The 21,312-nt window shown below is 44.3% G+C and overlaps 1 protein-coding gene across 10 annotated transcripts in view; it reads right to left on the reverse strand.

The window, feature by feature from the left end:
• MICAL2 (microtubule associated monooxygenase, calponin and LIM domain containing 2) overlaps window positions 1-21,312 on the reverse strand; it is a 266,678-nt gene that overhangs the window by 147,427 nt on the left and 97,939 nt on the right. For all 10 annotated transcript variants that reach the window (XM_043972506.1, XM_043972497.1, XM_043972505.1 and 7 more), the window contains exons 6-14: window positions 20,251-20,406; window positions 17,235-17,335; window positions 9,086-9,343; window positions 8,236-8,351; window positions 6,704-6,830; window positions 5,736-5,826; window positions 3,630-3,777; window positions 2,019-2,218; window positions 1,322-1,428 (exon numbers count right to left, since the gene is read on the reverse strand). In XM_043972506.1, coding sequence (XP_043828441.1) covers window positions 1,322-1,428; window positions 2,019-2,218; window positions 3,630-3,777; window positions 5,736-5,826; window positions 6,704-6,830; window positions 8,236-8,351; window positions 9,086-9,343; window positions 17,235-17,335; window positions 20,251-20,406 — 1,304 coding nt within the window. The remainder of the gene's footprint in view (window positions 1-1,321; window positions 1,429-2,018; window positions 2,219-3,629; window positions 3,778-5,735; window positions 5,827-6,703; window positions 6,831-8,235; window positions 8,352-9,085; window positions 9,344-17,234; window positions 17,336-20,250; window positions 20,407-21,312) is intronic.

The raw sequence follows: 21,312 nt of genomic DNA on the forward strand, positions 1-21,312 counted from the left end.
TCATTTTTAAATGTGTCATGCACTTGGAACTGTGTTTTACAAGACTGTACACATATAATCTATACCATATTGGTTACCATCTCAGGGAGCAGGGAGAGGAGAAAAGGAGGGAAAGAATGTAGAATTCAAAACTTTTTTAAAAGTTAAAAAATTGTTTTTACATTAATTGGGTAAAAATAAGTTTAAAAACTGCCTCAAGTATACATTTTCTTTGAGCTGGATGCTATATATTTACCAGCACACACTTGCCTATATCTCTGGAGTAAAACCAACATATACAAATAAGCAAACAAAAAATAAGAATGAATGAAGAATATATGAATGGGGAGCAGCGAGGTGGCACAGTGGATAAAGCACTGGCCCTGGATTCAGGAGGAACTGAATTCAAATCCGGCTTCAGATACTGGACACTTACTAGCTGTGTGACCTTGGGCAAGTCACTTAACCCTCAATGCCCTGCACAAAAAACCCCCAATAAAACAAAAACAAACAAGAATATATGAATAAATGAAGGCATTTTGTTACATTGGGAAAAGACCTGTACTATCTATCAGAAAACTTGGGATCAAAGACAGCTCTGTCATGTGATGTTCATCAAATCCCTTCCTTTTTAGGCCTCAGTTTCTTCTGAGGCAGCTGAGGAGAATGAGGAGGTTGGAGAATTGGTCCCCCAGGGTCTTTCGAGCTCTAATATTCTGGGATTCTAACAATTTTCCAGCACTGGTAAGGTACAGTTGCAGCCCCAACCTGATACTCAATAGCCAGGAAACCAACTGATATCATGATTCCCAGTCTAAAATATTTAGCAAGTGAAAAATACTCCCAGGGAGAAGGTTACACAGTGAATCATGTGAGGAGGAAACACAGAAGTTCTCCTCAGAAGAAACCTCTTTGGGACAAATAGCCTGAAGAGACAGGGCTAATCCAATTTGTTTTAAAAACTGCTCTTGGGTAAGTGGTTCCTGGTCTCCTATGATCAGGAATGTGCTGGAGCCAGATTAAGCCAGCTTGCAAGAGCTGATTGTTAAATTTTTAGTGTAAGCATTTATAATTTTTTTTGGAGAGCCAGATGTTTTAACATTTACCATTATATCCCTGCCTATGTCTTTCCAGGAGTCTCCCAAAACCTTCCAAAAATAAGTTGTGAAAAACAGGAAATAGACTAAAACACTAAATCATCAAGAATTACAAAAGTGAAACAAACAAAATACTCGCCAGGGAATATATGTTAATGTAAGCTCAGAAAAAATTAGCAATAGGTATCAAATCTCCTTCCTCAAACGGTGAGAAAACCCCCCCAAAACTGAGAATGCAAACTCACCCGTGGTGTCCGCTTCCTGGGAAACGTTAGGTTGAGATAGTTATTAAAAATAGATGATTTGGCTAAACTAAGGTCACCATTTTCTCCATAGTTTTTACCCAAAGAATCTGTTAGAAAAAGAAAAAAAGGTTGAAATTTAGAGCGTCACCATAAGCTATCATCAAACTCAGGAGGGGTCCTTATACTAAGGGAACAAGCCAAATATGGTTCACCAAGTATATTCTGGGAAGAATCCAAAATGACACCTAGGGTTCCAGGTCTCTGGGGCTAAAAAGGGCATTAGAGATTGGGAAGGGAACCCAGAGAGGTGTTGCTACATCTCTGCCCACACAGGCCCAAAGAGAGATGACGTTCCCTTTAAAGCAGGGTATACCCGAGTTCACATGAGCTCACCTTCATTTCTAGGTTACCATGTAGACAGACCAACGGACACCAGAGAAAGTGGGTGAGAGGAAGAGGTACCCGGAGAATGGGAATGTGAGGAAGGGACAGGACGAACCAGTAGTTTGCACTGACCGCTAGCCATGGGATTTTCCCTTCGGCTACAAGGTCGTCCCCATTGCCAAGTGGGAAAGAAGTTAGCAGCCCAGTGTTTCCAAAATGGTTTTCCAGTGGAGCCAGGAGAGACCAGATTTGGGTTCAGTTTCAAGGGATGACTTGAGGACCCTGAACAAAAATATACATGTAGGTTTCTTACCAACAGCTCTGAGGGGTGTCCCTCGAAACAGCTCATAGAATTTGGAGAGGTACATGACCAGGCTGAGCTTATCAGGCTCCTGGGCAGATGCCATCTCTTTGCCAGTGGTCATGGGGGGGATTCCAAACTCCCGCTCTGCAATGTCAAATGCCAGCTGGTTGTTCCCGATGGCATCTTCTTCATTCAAAGAGTCAAAGTTGCTAAGGAATAATGTGAGAAAAGTCAAAAGGAGAGGAGAGAATGACTTCCTTTGACCACCCTCAAAATCCAAGTCACACTAATAGGTGGCACTGTCAACATTATACACTGAGTTCCCAGAGCCATGGAAAGATACCAGAATACTGAAATTACTTCATCGATTCAACAAGCATTTATTAAGGGCCTATTCTCTGCCAGTCACTGGGAAGGAGCTCAGGATGCATAGAGAAAAATGAAAACATTCACCATAATCATAGAACTAGCATTGTATCTGTTGGGGCTAGTAGTAGTTGTTGAGTCATTTCAATTGTGTATGACTCTTTGTGACCCTGTGTGGGTCTTTTTTGGCAAAGATATCAGAGTGGTTGGCCATTTCCTTCTCCAGCTCATTTTACAGATGAGGAAACTGAGGCAAACAGAGTAAAGTGACTTGCTCAGGGTCACACAGCTCATAAGGGTCTGAGGTTGGATTTGAACTTGGGAAGAGGAGTCTCCCTAACTCCATGCCTGGTGCTCTACCCACTGCACCACCCAGCTTCCCATGGGACTGGCTACTAGATACCATGGTAAGAGCTTCTCTGGGGAATCAACACACACATAGATAAGTCATCACAAAATATATGCCAAATAAATACAAAGTAATTTGGATCATAGACTTGGGGCTGAATGGGACCTCAGAATTTATCTAGTCCCTCATTGTACAGATGAGAAAACTGAGGCCTAGCTCCAATGTACTGCACTGATCCCCCTTCTCCTTCACTCATTTATGCTCTTTCCACCCCTGAAACAACTTTGTATTTACTATGCCTGGCAAATCGCCAACACTGGTTTCCCCCAAATAGAATGTAAGTTCCTTGAGGACAAGTAAGTTTCAATGTTGCCATCATATGCATTGTATCCACAGCATCTCACACATAGTAGGCACTTAGTGAACGTTTATCAAAAAATGAATATATATATATATATTTTTTTTTTGGTGAGGTAATTGGGGTTAAGTGACTTGCCTAGGGTCACACAGCTAGTAATTGTTAAGTGTCTGAGGCCGATTTGAACTCAGGTCCTCCTGAATCCAGGGCCAGTGCTTTATCCACTGCGTCACCCAGCTGCCCCCAAAATGAATAAATATTGAAATAAATGCTTGTTGATTGACTGGATGATCAAAGTTTAAGCCTATCCTAGTAAGGTGGGAAGGTGATTTGCCCCTCACTCTGGCTCTTTATGGATGAGGGCCAAACTGCCAACATCCAGCAGGGCAAATGATGACAGGGGAGACAACAAATTCAAGGACTTTCCCCCAAATCCCAGTAGTGAAGGTCTGCAGAGCTTCCACCAGCCTATCCCACTCTATTCCTCCACTAGCACCTCTCCCAGGGACCTCTGCTATGAGCTGGCAGGGCCCAAAATGGCACTCACATGAGTTCTGGTCTGAAGCGATGAATTAGGGCACATAAGGCAAGACCACTTTTCCAGGAGGTGGTCAGATCTGTGACGTCGACATGTTGGTACCCTTCGGTCTGCTTCTGACACCAGGTTAAAAGCTTGTTGGGTCGGATGTCGGACTCTACAGTTGGGGCAAAGGACATCAGTAAAGGACTCTTGGCACCCACAGGACCATCGGCCAGAGTGAGGAACCTGGAAAGGACCTTAGAGGCCCAGCTAGGCTAATTCCCTTACTTGGCAGATATCCATAGAGGCTAAGTGACTCATTCAATATCATACTATCTGAAGGCAAGTGGCTGGACCTGGATTTGAACCACAACTAGTTGAAGCCAGGCTTTCTGAGCTCTGTATCACATTGCTCATCAGCGTGTCCCATGCTAGGCTTTTGCTCCCCTTGGCATGTCGGAATTGAGGAACAAAGGAGCCAAGGGGAAATGTCTGCCCATAGCAGATGGCCTCCTCTGCTTCATTCTACTCTTTCCCTAAGCCTCTGAGTCTATATGGGAAGGTGGCTCCAGGGGCAGATGGTAATCTGGGCTCAAATGAATGGTGGTTACTTTCCAGTTGTACACTCATCCAAATATCCAACCATTGCCCCAAGGAAGGCCCAGAAGCAAGGTGCCCTGGTCTTTGCCCTTTGGCACTCTACACTCTAATGAGGAAATTAAGGACAGACAAGAAACAACTAGGGAATAAACACAGGTAAAAGATGCCGGAGTACCAAAGACCCCAAAGCCCAGCAGAATGTAAAGCGAGGGTGTGGGATATATACAGTCAGAGGCAAGCAAGACGAGACCCATACTGTACAAAAATAGCTCCAGCCGCATAATTTATGATGACAAAAAGCTGAAAACAAAACATGCTCTCAACAACTGGATCATAGCCAAACAAACAGAGATGCTGGAATGTGGCAGCTTGTTATTGACTTTTATAACTATTAAAGGCAGGGTGCTTTATGTATATATTCATTTCATGCTGACAATGACCCTGGGAGGTAGGTGCTATTATTATGCCCATTTTACAAATGAGGAAACTGAGGCTGAAAGGGATTAAAAATGACTTGGGCAGAGTCACAGTGAACATTAAATATCTGAGGCGATAGCTGAATTCAGGTTTTTTGGATTCCATGGCTAGCACTCTATCCTCTCCAGTGTAGAGCTGACTTACAAGAAATGACAAGTTGGAAGAACGCAGAGCAGCCGAAAAGACTTATATGAAGTGTGGCAAAGTAAAGACAGCAGAACCAATATATGCATACAATGATTCTGGTTGTTCTAGACCTATGATCTAGAACCGGAATTTCATTGGTGTAGGGGTCTTCCAATGAGTAACCTTCTTTATCAGGACAAACGCTTGTAGAGAATACCTAAGTGGTCACATGACTTGTACAGGGACAAACATTTAGGATAGGTCAGAGGCAGCAGGCCTTGTACAGAGGACTTTGAGGCCGGTACCTCTCTCTAATGTGTTAGGCTGTCTCTCAAAGACACACAATGTAAATGAAATCACCACTAAAAGGCAACAAAGCCAGCTCACATAAACGCAACAGATGACGCGATATTAGTTGTTAGAGTCAGACACACATCCTTCGTTTTCTGTTAACCACTGTCAGGCTTCAAAAATGGAAGATGACACCCTCATCAATCCATCTGGCAGTTTTGCTTAAGTACTTCAGGTGGAAGTATTTTGTGAGGGGTGGGTTTGATGGTGGTTGAAAAGTGTCTGTGGTATCAAAAACAAAATGTGTTCGTAATTCATTTTAAACACAGTCAAGGGAGCTGAAGTGCAACATGGACATGAGATGATGGAATTCTAGGCAAATGAGATCAGGTGAATGCCAACCTATTACCTTTTACAGAGCTCAGAGACCCTAGTGAGAAAGGAGGACAGTGAGGGTCAATGAGGACAGGCCAGACAAGGTTACTGAGGGAGCATCTACCCTCCTAGACCAGGGTCCAATTCTTCAGTCCTATACCCAGTAAGTCCCCTTCCAATAAGTAGGACCCTCTCCTCAGCTAGGAACTAAAAGACAGATAGATGGGAGCACATTGCATAGAGAGTGCAATGAAAGGGACTCACCCCGCCGGGACAGACTGACTGATCTTCTTATGGAGCCCAGTCTCTCAAGGGGCAAATGATGCAGCTCCGTAGTAATATATAAATGCTTTACCTGAAAAGAGGAAACACTAGGCAATGGTTTGCTGACATCTGCCATCCAGGGCCCCCTGGCCACTGCTGCCTTGCCATGCACCACCCACCTCTTTCGGCCCAGCACTACCCGGCTATCCCCATAATTACAATTCCTCCCCCACCCCCCACCCCCGCCCGCTTTTCTCTATCACTGAGCAACACAGCCTAACGGTGGATGGTTGGTGATGGCAGGTTTATCACTACCCTGCAAGGTCTCAGTAATCCACACTAAGAAATAACCGCCTGGATCCCAGGAGTCAGATTAGAGCAGGAGGGGACCTCACACAAGAGACTTATGGCCCAGAGAGGTAAGTGGCCCTACCCAAGGTGCCTTCCAGCAAATGTCAGAACCCAACTTCATGCCCAGGACCTTTGAGCCCCAATTCAGCAGCCTTTTTGCTACATCTTGTGGCTTGCATCGTGATGTCTGATCACAAAGTAGGATTCTACTCGATCAGCCTGGGTGGTTGGAGGAGGGAAGTGGTTTTTGACAGGATGATGGGCAAGGTGGAATAAACAGATCCACAACTCGGTAAGATCAGGAATGAGGAATGGGGCTGGGGGGATGGTGTGAGGAGAGGGACCGAGTCATCCGTGAAGGCATGTTGTCCAAGTGGCTTGCTGAGTACATATATGGTATAAGGAGGGCTAAGTAACCACTTCTGTCTATTCTCTGGGTAATGAGGAAAGAATGTGGAATACTTTCCTATTTGACTGTCCTGGGCTGGGAGGGGACAGGAGGAAGGGTAATTGCTGATGTGGCTTTATATGTCTGTCCCAAGATTCCAAGCCATGCTTCCCTGCCCAAGCAGAAGAGTAGCCCAACACAGAGACAGAGAGTCCAGAGACAGGCTGACCTGATGGGGCCGGACACAGTTCGAGTTGAGATTTGGGTACCGAGTGCCAGGGTCAAGGGTATACTGCTCAAAGTTCTTACTGATGTTTTCTGGAGTCGTCTGAGGCAACAGGCGGTAAAGACTCTCCCTGTATGGATCAGAGCCCAGCAGTGAGAGGCTGCTGGAAGGGCCTGGGACCCTGCCTTGGATAAAGCTGTTCTCATACCTGGAACAACATTTCCCCCACCAAGGCCTGCCCACCCATGGGAAATCCATAGAGGACAGGTAGGCAGGGCATAGAGGAAGTCTTTGGGAAATCCCCAGCTTCAGAAACCAAAGAGAAGCCCAGCCTCATGGAGCCATGTGGCCCTGCTATAACTGCCCCTTGGGAGAAACTGTTCTTTAAGCAACAAGGCCAAGGCAGTCACCCCAATGCTCCACATGTTCTTGGTCACCCTTCCCAAAGCCTGTCCCTCCCCTCCTCTAACTGTTGTGACCACTGCAGCCTCCCCAGCTGCATGGCCACAAGCGTCCCAAGGGGAGTAAAAATCACAAGATCGTAGTATTCAGGAAAATGACCTTGATGGGGAGCCACTAAGTTCAACCACCCACCCAATGTAAGAATCCCCTCTTACAGCAAAGGAGCCAGGGCACCCTTTGAAACAAGTTCCATTGAAACATCTCTCTGCCTTTTGGACCACCAAGTATTATCAGGAAACTCAAGGCTTGGAGCCTTCCCAGGATAAAAGCAATTAGTTTAGCTGCTTCAAGTCTTTCCCTTCCCTAATCTGTTCTCCACAAATCTGCCAGACTGTTATTCCTAAAACATTTGTTGTTGTTGAGTCATTTCAGTTGTGTCTGACTCTCTGTGATCCCATTAGAGTTTTCTTGGCAAAGACTGGAGTGGTTTGCCATTTCCTTCTCCAACTCATTTTACAGATGACGAAACTGAGGCAAACAGGGTGAAGTGACTTGGCTAGGATCACATAGCCAGTACATGTCTGAGGCCAGATTTGAACCCAGGAAGATGAGTCTTCCTGAATGTAGGCTCCAGTGCTCTATCCACTGTACTACCCAGCTGCCGATTCCTAAAGCATGGTTCTGACCAAGTTTATCCTCTGTTCAAACTCCAACGGCTCCCTTACTGCCTCTGGGAACTAATACTAACTCTTCTGTTTTAGCACTCTGCCTCAAGTCTCTCTGTATTTATCTGTCTCTATTTGTGTCTCTGTCTCTGTGTGTGTGTGTCTCTCTCTGTGACTCTCTCTATCTATGTCTCTCTCTGTCTTTCTTTCCCTCACAGTGATTTTTCTAAAGCAGAATTCTGGCCATAACACTTCCTAGTTCAAAAAGGCTCCAGTGCCTCCCCATTACCTCTAGGATCAAATGGAAATTTCTGTTTGGCATTAACAGCCCTTCACAACCTGGCTCCAACCTCCTTTTTAAGGCCTGTTAAGCCTCACTCCCCTTAATGAGCTGTCTTCCAACCCAACTGGGCTTCTCACTGTTTCATACAAACACTCTTTTTGCCCTCAAGCCATGTCAGCACTCACCGCTCAGCCAGGATCTCGAGGGGTGGGATGCCCTGGTCCCAACTCTTCACCATCCATGCTGTATCAAAGGCTGCCAGGAAACCCCGTGCACAGCCTGTACCCATGGGCCAAAAGGGCTGGGGTGGGGAAGAAACAACCAAGAACTTAGCATCCAATGGCCCAGATCCTCAAGGTTCCCGCAGCCCCCTATGGTCTTTTTTTTTTTTTTTTTTTGGTGAGGCAATTGGGGTTAAGTGACTTGCCCTGGATCACACAGCTAGTAAGTTGTCAAGTGTCTAAGGCTGGATTTGAACTCAGGTCCTCCTGACTCCAGGGCCGGTGCTCCATCCACTGCGCCACCTAGCTGCCCCCCGCCCTATGGTCTTTATACCAACCCAGTCTTTTGGTTTAATGGGCTCAAAAACATAGTCATGGAAACCAGGGAGGACCAGCTTTCCATGGCACAAGGATGAGCTGTCCAGTTATCCTCTGGCCCAATTATTCTGAATAAAAATGGACAACTTAGTCCTGGGAAGGGTAACCTCAACTTTATCCTTCAAACAAAAAGGGTAGCATATGTAAACACACGCACACAAATGGATCAAAATCTCATCCTGCTAGAATACAGAGGTGGCTCCCTTTGTTTTTCCAGTTAAGTAAATGCGCTTTCAGAAGGCCAAGAAAGTTTTCTTTAATGAGTTCTGCCAACTGGCCAAAGTCTTCCCTGAGACGTTCCCCGAGCCAAATGGGATGGAGCAGATCCTGTCTGAGTTAACAAGAGCACAGGGGCCCACCCCATTATGTAACAGGACTTTTGTTCTTTAAGATGCAAGCTGATATTCCTAAAGGAGAAAGCCAAGACAAGCAGTACCTCTAATAAGCTGTCTCCCACCAAGGCTACGAGGAGCTGATGGGACTGTCTCTCCCGGACCAGGGCCGCATTCTCAGAGGCATACATGCAGGTAAAGTCGAACATTGCCACGTCAGGCTGGCCATAGTGATTCATGGCAAAATCCAGGGAAGGAAGCTGGTAATTGGTGGCAAAGTCGGCCGCTTCCCTCGCATAAGACAGTAGGCAGTCTTGGTTCACATTCTCTGGGCCAAGCAGGAGCTCTGTGTCAACATAATCCTGGGGACACCGGGGGTGGGGGGGGGGGGGGGAGAGGGTCAACAACATATCATGATGGGGATCAAGACTGGAAATCAAAAATTGAACTGAAAGGATGATGGGCAAAATGATGGTGATAACAGTAAATAAAACAAAAAACTAAAGGCCATGGGAACTCAGGACAATTCAATGACCCACCATGACTCCAGAAAACTGACTGGGACATACTGCCCTCCTCTTTACCAAGAGGTGGTGAACTATGGGGGTGGAATGGGTCACACATCACCAGACACAGTCAATATGTTAGTTTATTTGGCTCCACTATACTTCTTGGTTACAAGAGAGAAATCAACTGTGTGGGGAGCTGGGTACTGGGAAATGACAATGATGTTTATAAAAGCATCAGTGAAACATTTTTAAAACTATTCCATTAGAAGAATCCCACAAAGTATAATTGGATTCAGAAAAGAATTTGAAAAAGAAAAAAAATGTTACTCAAAGCTCTCCTTTTCCTAGAAAATGGATGAAGGCAGGTCCAGTTTTGGGATATTTTGGGCATATGCTCCAAAGGGCTGTCAGACAACCTTGGAGACAGAAAGGACCTTGGACTTCATCTAGGACAGTACTCATTGAGCATGTTCTGAGTACAAAGCACTGTAGGCAAGGAGAGAGACACAACCCAACAAGCACATATTAAATGCCAGTTATGTGCAAGACATTGAGCTAGATGTTGGGGATACAAAGTGAAGATGAAAAACAATGCAGTGACTCTCCGAAAGCTAACATTGTATCCTGGGAAATAAGCAACATGTAAACAGATAAACAGATTTATCCTAATTTAAGGAGGATGGAAAGAATATTAATAACTACTGGGATTAGGAAAAGCCTCCTTTAAGACATCACCCACAAGCTAAACTTTGAACAAGGGATTCTAAATGGTACAGAGGAGGAGGGAATATATTCCAGGCATCATGCAAAGTCTTGGAGGTAGGAAAACACGTGGTGAGTTTAAGCAACAATGTGCAGGCCGGTTTCTCTAGAACACAGGATGCGTGAAGGGGGGAGATGTGACATAAACTTGAAAAGGTAGGTTGGAAACAAACTGTGAGAGGCTTCACATGCTGTGTTGACGATGGAAAGACAGATCATAGAAGATAACAAATTGGATTTCTCCTAGTTCCCCAGCACAAGCCTGCTTCCTGTGCTGCTGCATTTCCAAGAGGAAAGGATACAAAAATTCTCAGTCAATCAGAGTGTCATACGGGTGGGGGACACGATTCCATTGTGAAGAGATCGTACTTCCTTCTAGAATAGGGGGCTTCCTGAAGGTTCTTGGTCAGCAGAGTTGGGACATGGGAAGATTATTTTGCCAATTGTGTGGAGAAGGGATGAGAACATAGAGACTGGAAATGGGGAGACGTATCAGAGGCTAATAGTTTGGTGAGTAGTGATGAGGTCTTGGCCCAGGGTGGCGGCCACGTGAATAGAGGAAGGAGACAGTGATGTTAGACATGTAAGGTCCTCAAGGACAGCAGATGTCCTGCTTTTTACGTTGGTATTTATCCCCAGTGTCCGGCACGGTGCCTGGTGCCTGGTGCCTGGTGCCTGGCAGACACTTAATAAATTACATATAACTTGATTGATTGTGGAGGCAGAGTTGATATGACTTGGCAAACTGATGATATCAAAGATAGTAAGGACCAGATCTGGGAAGGAAAGGGAAATACTCTGCACCAGGAGGTGGAAGAGAAGATGGAAGAGGTTGTTTATTCCCATAAGCACCTGTTTCTTCCTCTGAGTTCCTCTACCCACCACTTCCTTCCTCCACAGGTACAGGGATAGCAGGTGGAGCATCAAGATGATGTCTCTGGGAGGCACGGGGCACCTCCCACTCCTGAGGCAGATGTGATAAACAGGAAGTGTGTAAAGGAAGACAAAGGAACCACTAAAGGGCCAAACAGGACCTCTTCATATTGGAGCAGGGGGAATCCCAGAGGTAGAGCTCTTCAATCTGGGATGTATTGTCTAAGGAGAAAGGTTTGGGGACAGAGTACAAGGGGGACCTTTGAATGAAGTTATAGGTTCAGACAGGGTCTAGACAGAGGGGATGAACCTTGGTTCATCCTAAAGGGAACAGGAAGAACATCAAGAAAGAATAAGGGCAAGAGAGAAGAAAAAAGATATGAGAAGAGTAGAAGTAAACAGGCCAACTCAAGGAAATAGGCAAGACACTTAGGATCTAGAAAAAAGACCAGAGCCCCAGGGGCATAGACTGAGTCAGCAGCTCAGGTGGCTACCAGGAGAGCAATTTCAACCTGAAGCCAAAGGGGCTGGACCCGGGGCCCAGATCGAGAGAGAGAGATCTGTCTCCTCCAGGAACCTCCAGGCCAGAGCAAGTAGAAGTAGGAGGGACTACAGAGAAAGGTTATTAGCTTCAAGGAATAAGCCCCAGGGGAAGGGCCTGGTGACCACACTGGATGCCACTGGTGAGCACCTGGACTGGGGTTACAGGAAGCTTTTCAGCCTGTGCCAAGCTCAGTCATGGGAGACAGTTTGTGTGGTTCATGAACTGTACTGTGAAATTCTCTCACACCACAGTAAAGTCTCTCTATACACACAAAATGACCATATGGAGCAGCTCTGTGGACAGGGACGTCCCCAAAGAAAAACCCTGGCAGAAAAGCCAAAACCCTAGAGGAGACCTGCGGCCATTGGGGAATGACTTAATATGGGGATGGGCGTGAGGGTCAGGGGGTACAGGCTGGGTGCTGTGTCATCAGAAGGGAAGACGGCAAAGAAGAAGCACTGGTAGCTGAGCACGATGGAACAGAGGCAGCAGGAAGAAGAGCTTTGGACCTGGAGCCAGCAGCTCTGGGTTCAAATTCCAGAACTAGGACTCATCCTTGTGCGGTTGCCTTGGGCCGATCACTTTCTGGATCTTCGTTCTCTCTTCTTGGGTCTGAACAGATGGTTGCTAAGGATCGTGCCAGCCCTCAATCGTAAGAATCAAGGAGCATCCCTCAGGGGAGTGGTTGCCTTCAAACACACTTCCTGGAATATAGGATCCAGTGCTATATCACTCAGCTCTAAGTTCTTTAGCTCATTTGTGCCTAGCCATCATCCTTCGGGAATCCTAAGCTCTGCAAGTCCAGCTGTGTGCCCTCGGACAACAGAAGCTGTGTCTTCTTCATCTCCATATTCCCCTTGCTAGCAAGTATGCAGTTCTTTTTTTGTTTTGTTTTGTTTTTGCTTTTTTGTTTTGTTTTTTTTTTGCAGGCAATGGGGGTTAAGTGACTTGCCCAGGGTCACACAGCTAGTAAGTGCCAAGTGTCTGAGGCCGGATTTGAACTCAGGTACTCCTGAATCCAGGGCCGGTGCTTTAACCACTGCGCCATCTAGCTGCCCCACAAGTATGCAGTTCTGTCTGCACTAGGTGTTTAGTTCCAAAAGGCAGGTGTGGTAGAATGTAAAATGACCTGGGAGTCAGGAAAACCTGGGTTGGGATCCTGCCTCAGACACTTACTAGTTATGTGACCCTGGGCAAGGTATGTAAACTCTCTGACCTTGGCTTTCTGCATATGTGTGATGGGTATAATCCCCTCCTATACCCTATACTCCTATACCCCTTGTCATGGTAGAAGGATTTCCTAGCTCAATGAAACTATGAGCTGTGCCCTTCAGGGTTACTCACGATGGAGAGTTCTGACAAAAGGTGATCCACCAGAGGAGAAAATGGCAAACCATTCCAAGATTTTTTCCAAGAAAACCCCATGGACAGTATTCTATGGTCCGCCATGGTGATCACAAAGAGTAAAGCATGACTGAATGACTGACCACCACCAATAACAGATGGGTTTGGGGGGAAGCTAGGTGGCACAGTGGATAAAGCACTGGTCCTGGATTCAGAAGGACCTGAGTTCAAATCTGACCTCAGACATTTGCCACTTACTAGCTGTGTGACCCTAGGCAAGTCACTTATTCCTCATATTCCCGCAAAACAAAACAAAACAAAGACAAAACAAAACAACAGATGGGTCTGTAATATCGCCTATTGGATGGTATCTACCTTAGAGGTGCAAATTACTACTGAGTGTATTGTATGTAGAACACTTTATAAATATCAGCTCTTATTAGCAACCACAACAGAAAATGCAGCCTCTGTATTAGCAGACTCTAGCAGAGGCCTTGACCTGTATTTTAAAATATATTGAGAACTATAACTACATAACACTATAATTGGTTTCCTTTGTATTTCATGCACCTAAAGCATTATTCTGAGAAGAGGACCATTGTAGGCTGCCAAAGGAGTCCATGATATAAAAAAATGGCTAAGAACCCCTTACTCTGCAGGGACAACCAGGTGGCTCAGTGCATAGAGCATTGGGCCTGGAGTCAGGAAGACCTGAGTCCAAATCTTGCTTCCGAAACTTACTAGCTGTGGAGACTCACATAACCTCTGTCTGCCTCAGTTTCCTTACCTGTAAAATGGGGAAAATCACAGCACCCACATTCCAGGGTGAGTATCAAATGAGATAATTGTGAAGTACTTAGCACAGTGCCTGGCACATAGTAGATGCCATATCAATATTACCTATTATTATTAGTTCTACAGGAAAGTTGTGTGTTTTTGGTTCTTGGTGACTGCAAATGTGACCCCAGAGAGACAGAGTTATAAAGCCAGCCTTCTGGTTCAATGAAAAGGCCACTGGGTCAGGAGAATTAGAGAGGTAGGTTCTATTCTGGGCTTCACCACCAGCTGGCTGAGTGGTTCACATGTCATTCCACTAGTCTGTTTGCACCTGTGGCCCCTCATCTGTCCAACAAGGGGGCCCACTGGCTCACCCTCATCCCTACATCACAGGGCTCTTGTACAGAGAATAGGAGATGAGAAGCTGTGCAAGGGTCATGGGAAGCCCCTCAGAATGAGCTCCTACTGTTGGGAGCATTTCCTCCAGAGCTGGAGAAGCCCCTGGGGAGGAGTCTAATGGGTTAAAAAATGTTAAGTGAAAGTGTTCGCTTATTCAGGGTCAAATAAATGTGTTCTAGAATCATCATTTTTTGAAAATGACATAATGAATAATGCCACCCACCGTCCTAGGGGTTTAAGATTTTACTAAGTGCTTGCTTCAATGACCTTAGGAGGCAAGGAGGGGAGTTATCATCCACCCCGTTTTAGAGGTGAGGAAATAGGCTCAGTTGAGTTAAGCGACTTGCTGAGGGTCACAAAGCTAGTTGATGGTTGAGTTGGGACACCAACCCAGGGCTTCTGGCTCCAAAACCTTGCTGCGCATCCCCCAAGGTGAAGAAACAACCTTCTCTTGACTTTCTCAAAGATTCTGGCAAATGCCTCACCCCACAGCCTGAGCAGCAGTGCCTCCGGGACGCTCTGCAGTCAGATGCCAATGTGAACCAAGCCCCTGCAGTCCCTCTTCCCAGGGACTTTGTCAACAGCCACTGCTGAGGTGTCACACAAGCCAACATGAAGGAAGCCCTAGGGAGGACTGGATTACAAATGCCGTGCGAGTTGCTACTGGTGAAACCTGGCAAGAGAAGGGATGCATTCTCCCGAGACAAGTGGTGATGACTGAGCCAGGTGTGTTTCACCCAGAGAATGACGCTGACCTCCCGTTGCTGGATCCTTATCTCACTACTCTCTGGGGCTTGGGAACTGAGAGTAGCGGCTCCCGGCGACACCTAATGCTTCTTGTTCTCTAGTCGCAGACGCCCTGGGTATCTGATATTCAAGCACCAGGAGATCGTAGCCAATACTGGTTGTGGAAGGGGCTGGAGTCTGGGAGAGAGGCACTATAGCAAGGGATGTGGCCCGTGCTGGAAGAGAGACTAGCAGGTGGCCAGACAAGGCAAAGAAAGATAAAATAAAGACAAAGGCTTGAAAGCTGGAACAGGGGCACATAAGATGAATGAGCTGGATTTTATGATCCCCAGGGTACCTTCTGGCTCCAAATACTCTGATCCTGAATATCTGTGATTTACAAAATAAATATAACCATGTATAGTACAGCCAGGAGAGTCAAGGTGACAGAGATAGATGATAGCAGAAAGACTTGGAGATTTTGTTATAGAGGAGTTGCCTATCTGAATCGGTAGAAGGAGTTTCTCTGCTAAAAGTTCCCAATAGCATTCATTCATTCATTCATTTTGTAGGGCAATGAGGGTTAAGTGACTTGCCCAGGGTCACACAGCTAGTAAGTGTCAAGTGTCTGAGGCCAGATTTGAACTCAGGTCCTCCTGATTCCAGGACCAGTGCTTTATCCACTGTAACACCTAGCTGTTCCCCAAATAGTAATTAAATCATAGATCTGGGCCCCTGAAAGCTGACATCCTAACTTTGCATTTCTATACAGTTTTAAAAAACATAGTGACATTTATTATCTTATTTGAGACTCAGAACTTCCAGGTAAAGGATGAAGGGCAGATATTCTCTCATTTTTCATATGAGAAAACTGAGGCCAAGAGTGGTGACTTGTCCAAGTTCACTCAGCTAATAAAAGGCAGAGCCAGGATTAGAACCCAGGCCTTCCTCCATCTCTATCCCACTAGTATCAGAATCTCAGCTGCCACCTAATCAGGTTGAGCACTCAGAAAGCAGAAGTGGATTTGTAGGACATCGGAGAAGGAAGAATTAACTGAAATCATTAAAAAAAAAAGACTAAACCTTTGATTGGAGACCTTGATCAGCCTCATAGTCCAATGGACCGGGACAGAAGCAGAGAGTCCCATGTAATATAGTGTTCAAGGCTCCTGCAGCACCCTGATCCCAAGCCTCATTTCTAAGAAGAGGAGGAAACTAGGCTGGATAGTGAGGGAAAGAAAGGTTCTAGCTAAGTGGCCAACCCAGTAGTTGAGCAAGTCAGCCTCTGCTTCCTCTATAAAACGGGAATAATAATGGCTTTTACTTCATAGGGCCCTTGTGAGGATCAAATGAGAAAATATATGTAATACACTCTGCCAGCCTCAAAGTGCTGTATAAAAATGAGCATTAACAGAATATCCACAGCAGCATTCTTTTTTTTTTTTTTTTAATTTTAGTGAGGCAATGAGGGTTAAGTGAGTTGCCCAGGGTCACACAGCTAGTAAGCGTTAAGTGTCTGAGGCCAGATTTGAACTCAGGTCCTCCTGACTCCAGGGCCGGTGCTCTATCCACTGCGCCACCTAGCTGCCCCAGCAGCATTCTTTTGAAAACAAACTAGGGGGCAGCTAGGTGGCGCAGTGGATAGAGCACCGGCCCTGGAGTCAGGAGGACCTGAGTTCAAATCCGGCCTCAGACACTTAACGCTTACTAGCTGTGTGACCCTGGGCAAGTCACTTAATCCCAATTGCCTCACTAAAAAAAAAAAAAAAAAAAAAAAAGAAAAAAAAAAAAAGAAAAGAAAACAAACTAGGTACAGGACTCATGAGCTGGAGGACGGCTTCACATTAATTATGGAATGGCCAAGAATGCTGCATAAGCAACAATGCATATGGAGAATTCAGAGAAACATGCAAGATTGGCCTAAGTAATACAGAGTGAAGAAAGGCAGCCCAAGAGAATGGTAGACACAAGGACCACTGCGACCCAAATGGCAACAGTGAAAAATATTTGAGAATTGTAATGAACATTCTTAGTCTTTGAGAGCTGATAACAAAAGGAGCTTCCTCTCAAGAGAGGTGTGGGGACTACAGGTGTGGAATGTGGTATTCACGGTGAGATGAGGTCACTGCATTCAATGGCCTCATTGAAGTGTTTTTCTTTGTTACAAAGGTGAGTTCAATAGAGTGTGGCCAAGGGGAGAGGAATTCACTGGGGTATGAAAACAAAAGTCAGGAATAAAACTTTAAAAACATAAATCATCATTGTCCCCACCCCCCAGTCTTAAAGGAGAACTTTTTTTTTTGGGGGGGGTCCACCTACATTCACAATGACCCCCTTGTCCAGGAGACTCTGTTTCTTAGCTGTCATCACAAAGTAGTGAGTACTGTCTTTGTAGTAGACAATGTTCTCCAGGTCGATCCCTACAAGGAGACAAACACAACATGTCAAACAGGGCATGGGATGCTCTCATTATTTCATTCCTTGGCATCCACAGGGGATGTGTTCTTAAAGAATCTGGCTTTGGTTTGTGGCCAGGGTGGGATACATACAAGTTTACTTAACTAAGCAAAGCTGGCTGACTCCCACCAAGACAACTGACTGCTTGAGTTAATAAGATAACAAAGTTGTTTTTATGGATAGCCCCATCATCACGTTGTTCACATGGTATACAAAGCTTACAACTGGGGCAGAAATGATCCACAAGATGGCACAGTGGATAGAATGCTGGGCTTGAAACCAGAAAGAACTGGACCTCAGATATGTATTAGCTGTGTATCCTTGGGTAAGTCACTTAACCCCTGCCTCAGTTTCCCCAGCTTTAAAATGAGGATAGCAATAGTACCTCCTTCGCAGAGTTGCCCCAGGATGAAATTTGCAAAGTGCTTAGAAAACTTTAAAGCACTATATAAACACTAGCTATTGGTATTGTTCTCATTATTATTTTTACATAAGCCAAACAGATGCTGAAGTACCTGATCCTCACTGAAAATACTTGGCAGTAGAGGACAGAACGATGAACAGTGGGGGAACTTGCAGGGAGGCAGATTTTATTTCAACATAAAAGGAATCCTTAGCAATTCCAGCTGTTCAACAAAGAAATGTGTTCTGGGGAGGGGGGGCGGGGAGCAATTGTAGTGAGTTCCCTGTAAATGGCAGTATTCAAATGGGATGATGGACTCTCACTTCTTAGGGAGGAAATGTGCAGTTTATTTGGACTTTTGCTGGGGTTGGACTAGGTGACATCTGAGCTCCTGTTTAACTTTGAGATATAGTATTATCCATTTGAAAGTGATACTAGGAACTTTACAGAAGACAGGGTATCTTGCTATTAAGACACAGGAGGAACTGAGTTCAAACCTGGCCTCAGGCACTTGACACTAGCTGTGTGACCCTGGGCAAGTCACTTAACCCCAATTGCCTCACAAAAAAACAAAAACAAAACCAAACAAAAAGCAAGACACAGTGAGAGGTAGTGGGGTATAACAAATGGAGAGCAGGTCTCTGAGTTAGAAGGACCTGGGTTCTGGTGTCACCTCTGACCTTATGTGACCCTGGACAAATCACTTAAACCAGATAACTCCTGAAAACCCTAAATGGTAGAGGATTTGCTGAACTTCTCTGAAAGATGGAATTTCCTCCCTGGCAAATTCCTTCCACAAAGAAATCCCAGGTCTAGACCAAAAACGAAAAAAAACAAAAGAAAAAATTAGAACACCAACGCAAAGGCACCAGTGAGTAACCTCTTTAATTCTATTAAATATGAAGCAGCACCAGGCAAACTGTCTCCAGAAGAAACACAAGAGTGGTCACACAGAGCACCCTTACACCAGACACTGATTTCTGTTAACAGATAGGACAAAAAACAAATGTCAAAAGGACTCCACACAAAAAGGTCTAATTGAAATTTTTTTTTTCAAAATACCTTTATTCTGATCACTCACACCGGCACAAAGCCAAGACCAGGAATTAGAATATCTCAAAGAACATAAACTTCATGAGGGACTTTAACTGTTTAATTTTGTCTTTGTCTAACTAGCACCTATCACAGGGCTTGGCATTTAGTAAGCACTCAAAACCACATTTAAACCTGGAAAGGCACCTTAGGGGTCTTTTAGTTCAATCCCCTCACTTAACGAAGGAGGAAACCCAAAGTCGGGGGAAGGTGACTTACCCAAGGTCACACTCAAACATAAATGAAAGTCCACACATCAAGTCCAAGTCATTAAGTCATGACACACACCCAGAATTTATCTGGGGAAAAATATTTTGTCATTTTTTTTTAAATGCACTTGTTGATGAGATTCCAGTCTGACATTTTTTTTAAAAAATAAGCAATAGCATTTTTTGGGTAGTTTTCAACATTCATTTTTGTAAGATTTTGAGAGGGAGAAGATAAGGTAACAGGGGTAGGGTAAATAGAGGCTGGGAAAGAAAATAGTGAGTAAAAATAAGATTTTTGAAAATCACAAATAGTAATTATAACTTTGAATGTGAATGAGATGTTTATAGAAGCTCTTTTTGTGGTGGCAAAGAACTGGAAATTGCAGGGATCCCCATCAATTGGGGAATGGCTGAACGAGTGGTGGTGTACAGTTGTGATGGAATACTACTGAGCTATAAGAAATGATGAGATCATTGATCTTAGAAAAGCATGGAAAGACTTGCATGAAATGATGAAGAGCAAAGTGAACAGAAACAAGAGAACACTGTATACAGTAACAGTCATTTTTTTTTTTTTTTTTGCCAGGCAATGAGGGTTAAGTGATTTGCCCATGGTCACACAGCTAGTAAGTGTCAAGTGTCTAAGTCAAATTTGAACTCAGGTCCTCCTGAATCCAGGGCCGGTGTTTTATCTACTCCGCCACCTAGCTGCCCCAACAGTGATATTTTTTTAAGAATGACTGAGTGATTTAGTAGTCATTTTGACTACTAAAATTATACAAATTAAAAATAAAGGACATATGAAAAAAAGATGTTATCTGTACACAGAGAAAGATGATAAATAGAATAATGTATGTATAGAATAATTCTACATATATATGTATATACACATACACATATATATGTATGTATTTGTATCTAATGGTAGCCATCTCTTGGGTGGAAGTGGGGAGGGAAGAAAAAGAGAGGGAAAAGAAATTTATATATCTTTGTTGTATATTTGTAAGGAATAGCAAGTTGTACACGGTAGATTTGCAGTTTCATGTGCAATCTTTTTTTTAAATTGTACTGTGTTATGGGAATGCTTGTTTTGTTCCCTAAATTGAAAATAAAATAAATTAAACAAACAAAGCACTGGACTGTATCTGTGTCTTGAGGGAGATGAAGGACCCACCTGTTTCTTCTTTAAGATCCTGAAAGAACTTCTGATTGAAGATGAAAGCCACCCCACTGATTTCTTCTACCTTGGCCTCAGCCGTGGTGTTTCTGTTTATGAAGTTGGCAGTGATTGCGATAGCCAGCTTCCCACGGAATTCTTTCCTTCTGAAACCTGGGTGGAGAAAAAAGGAAAAAGCATGTCTTTTCTCTGAGACAGGCCTTGAGGGCTGAGCAAGGTTAATGTGGTCACTGTTCTCAAGTCCCCATAAACATGTGAGAGCAGGACCCGGGGACTAGGAATGGTTATGTCCCTCCAGGGAATTGGGGTGGGATGAAACCCAAAACCCTGAGGTTTGTACACAGAGACAAGATGTGGCTAAGGAGCTCCTCCTAGCCCTCCCTCCTTCCTTTCTTTCTTCTCGTTCTTTCTTCCTTATGTCTTTGTTGTTGTTTCAATTTTATTTATTTGTGAATTTAAGAAACATAAAAAAAACCCACTTCCATATACAAAAAATAGAACAGAAAAAGATGACTATGTGAAAATGAGACAGATTACAGGGGGTTTTAACCTGGATTTTCATGAACTGTTTTGTGTTTTTTTTAAAAATAGATTGTTAAGTATATTTCAATATAATCAATTTCCTTTGTAATCTTACCACCTGTGTAATCCTATGTAATTCATTTTATGCATTAAAAAACACTATTCTGAGAAGTTTCTGTTGGTTTCAGCAGAGTTCCCAAGAGATCAATGACACAAAAGAAGTTAAGAAACTCTGCGCCATTTGTTACATACAGCTTGCTTTAAAAAAAAAAAATACAATAAATTCAGCATGTTACTTTCAAAGCTGTCCTGCTTATCTGTGTTTCCTTCTAAACTTCCTTCAGTTCTCTTCAATACATTTCAAAAAATGCTTCAATGACATTCCTTTTTTGTAATCCTCTTGATAGCTCTCCTCTCCCCCTCTCCAAAAAACAACAACAAAAAAAGAAAATCACAACCTCTGTAACAGATAAAACACAGTGAAACAGAAACAAATCTACAATTTGTCTTGCCCTTTTTGAAAAACCTCAGGATCAT

Source organism: Dromiciops gliroides, chromosome 6 (assembly GCF_019393635.1).
Source record: "Dromiciops gliroides isolate mDroGli1 chromosome 6, mDroGli1.pri, whole genome shotgun sequence".
NCBI lineage: Eukaryota > Metazoa > Chordata > Mammalia > Microbiotheria > Microbiotheriidae > Dromiciops > Dromiciops gliroides.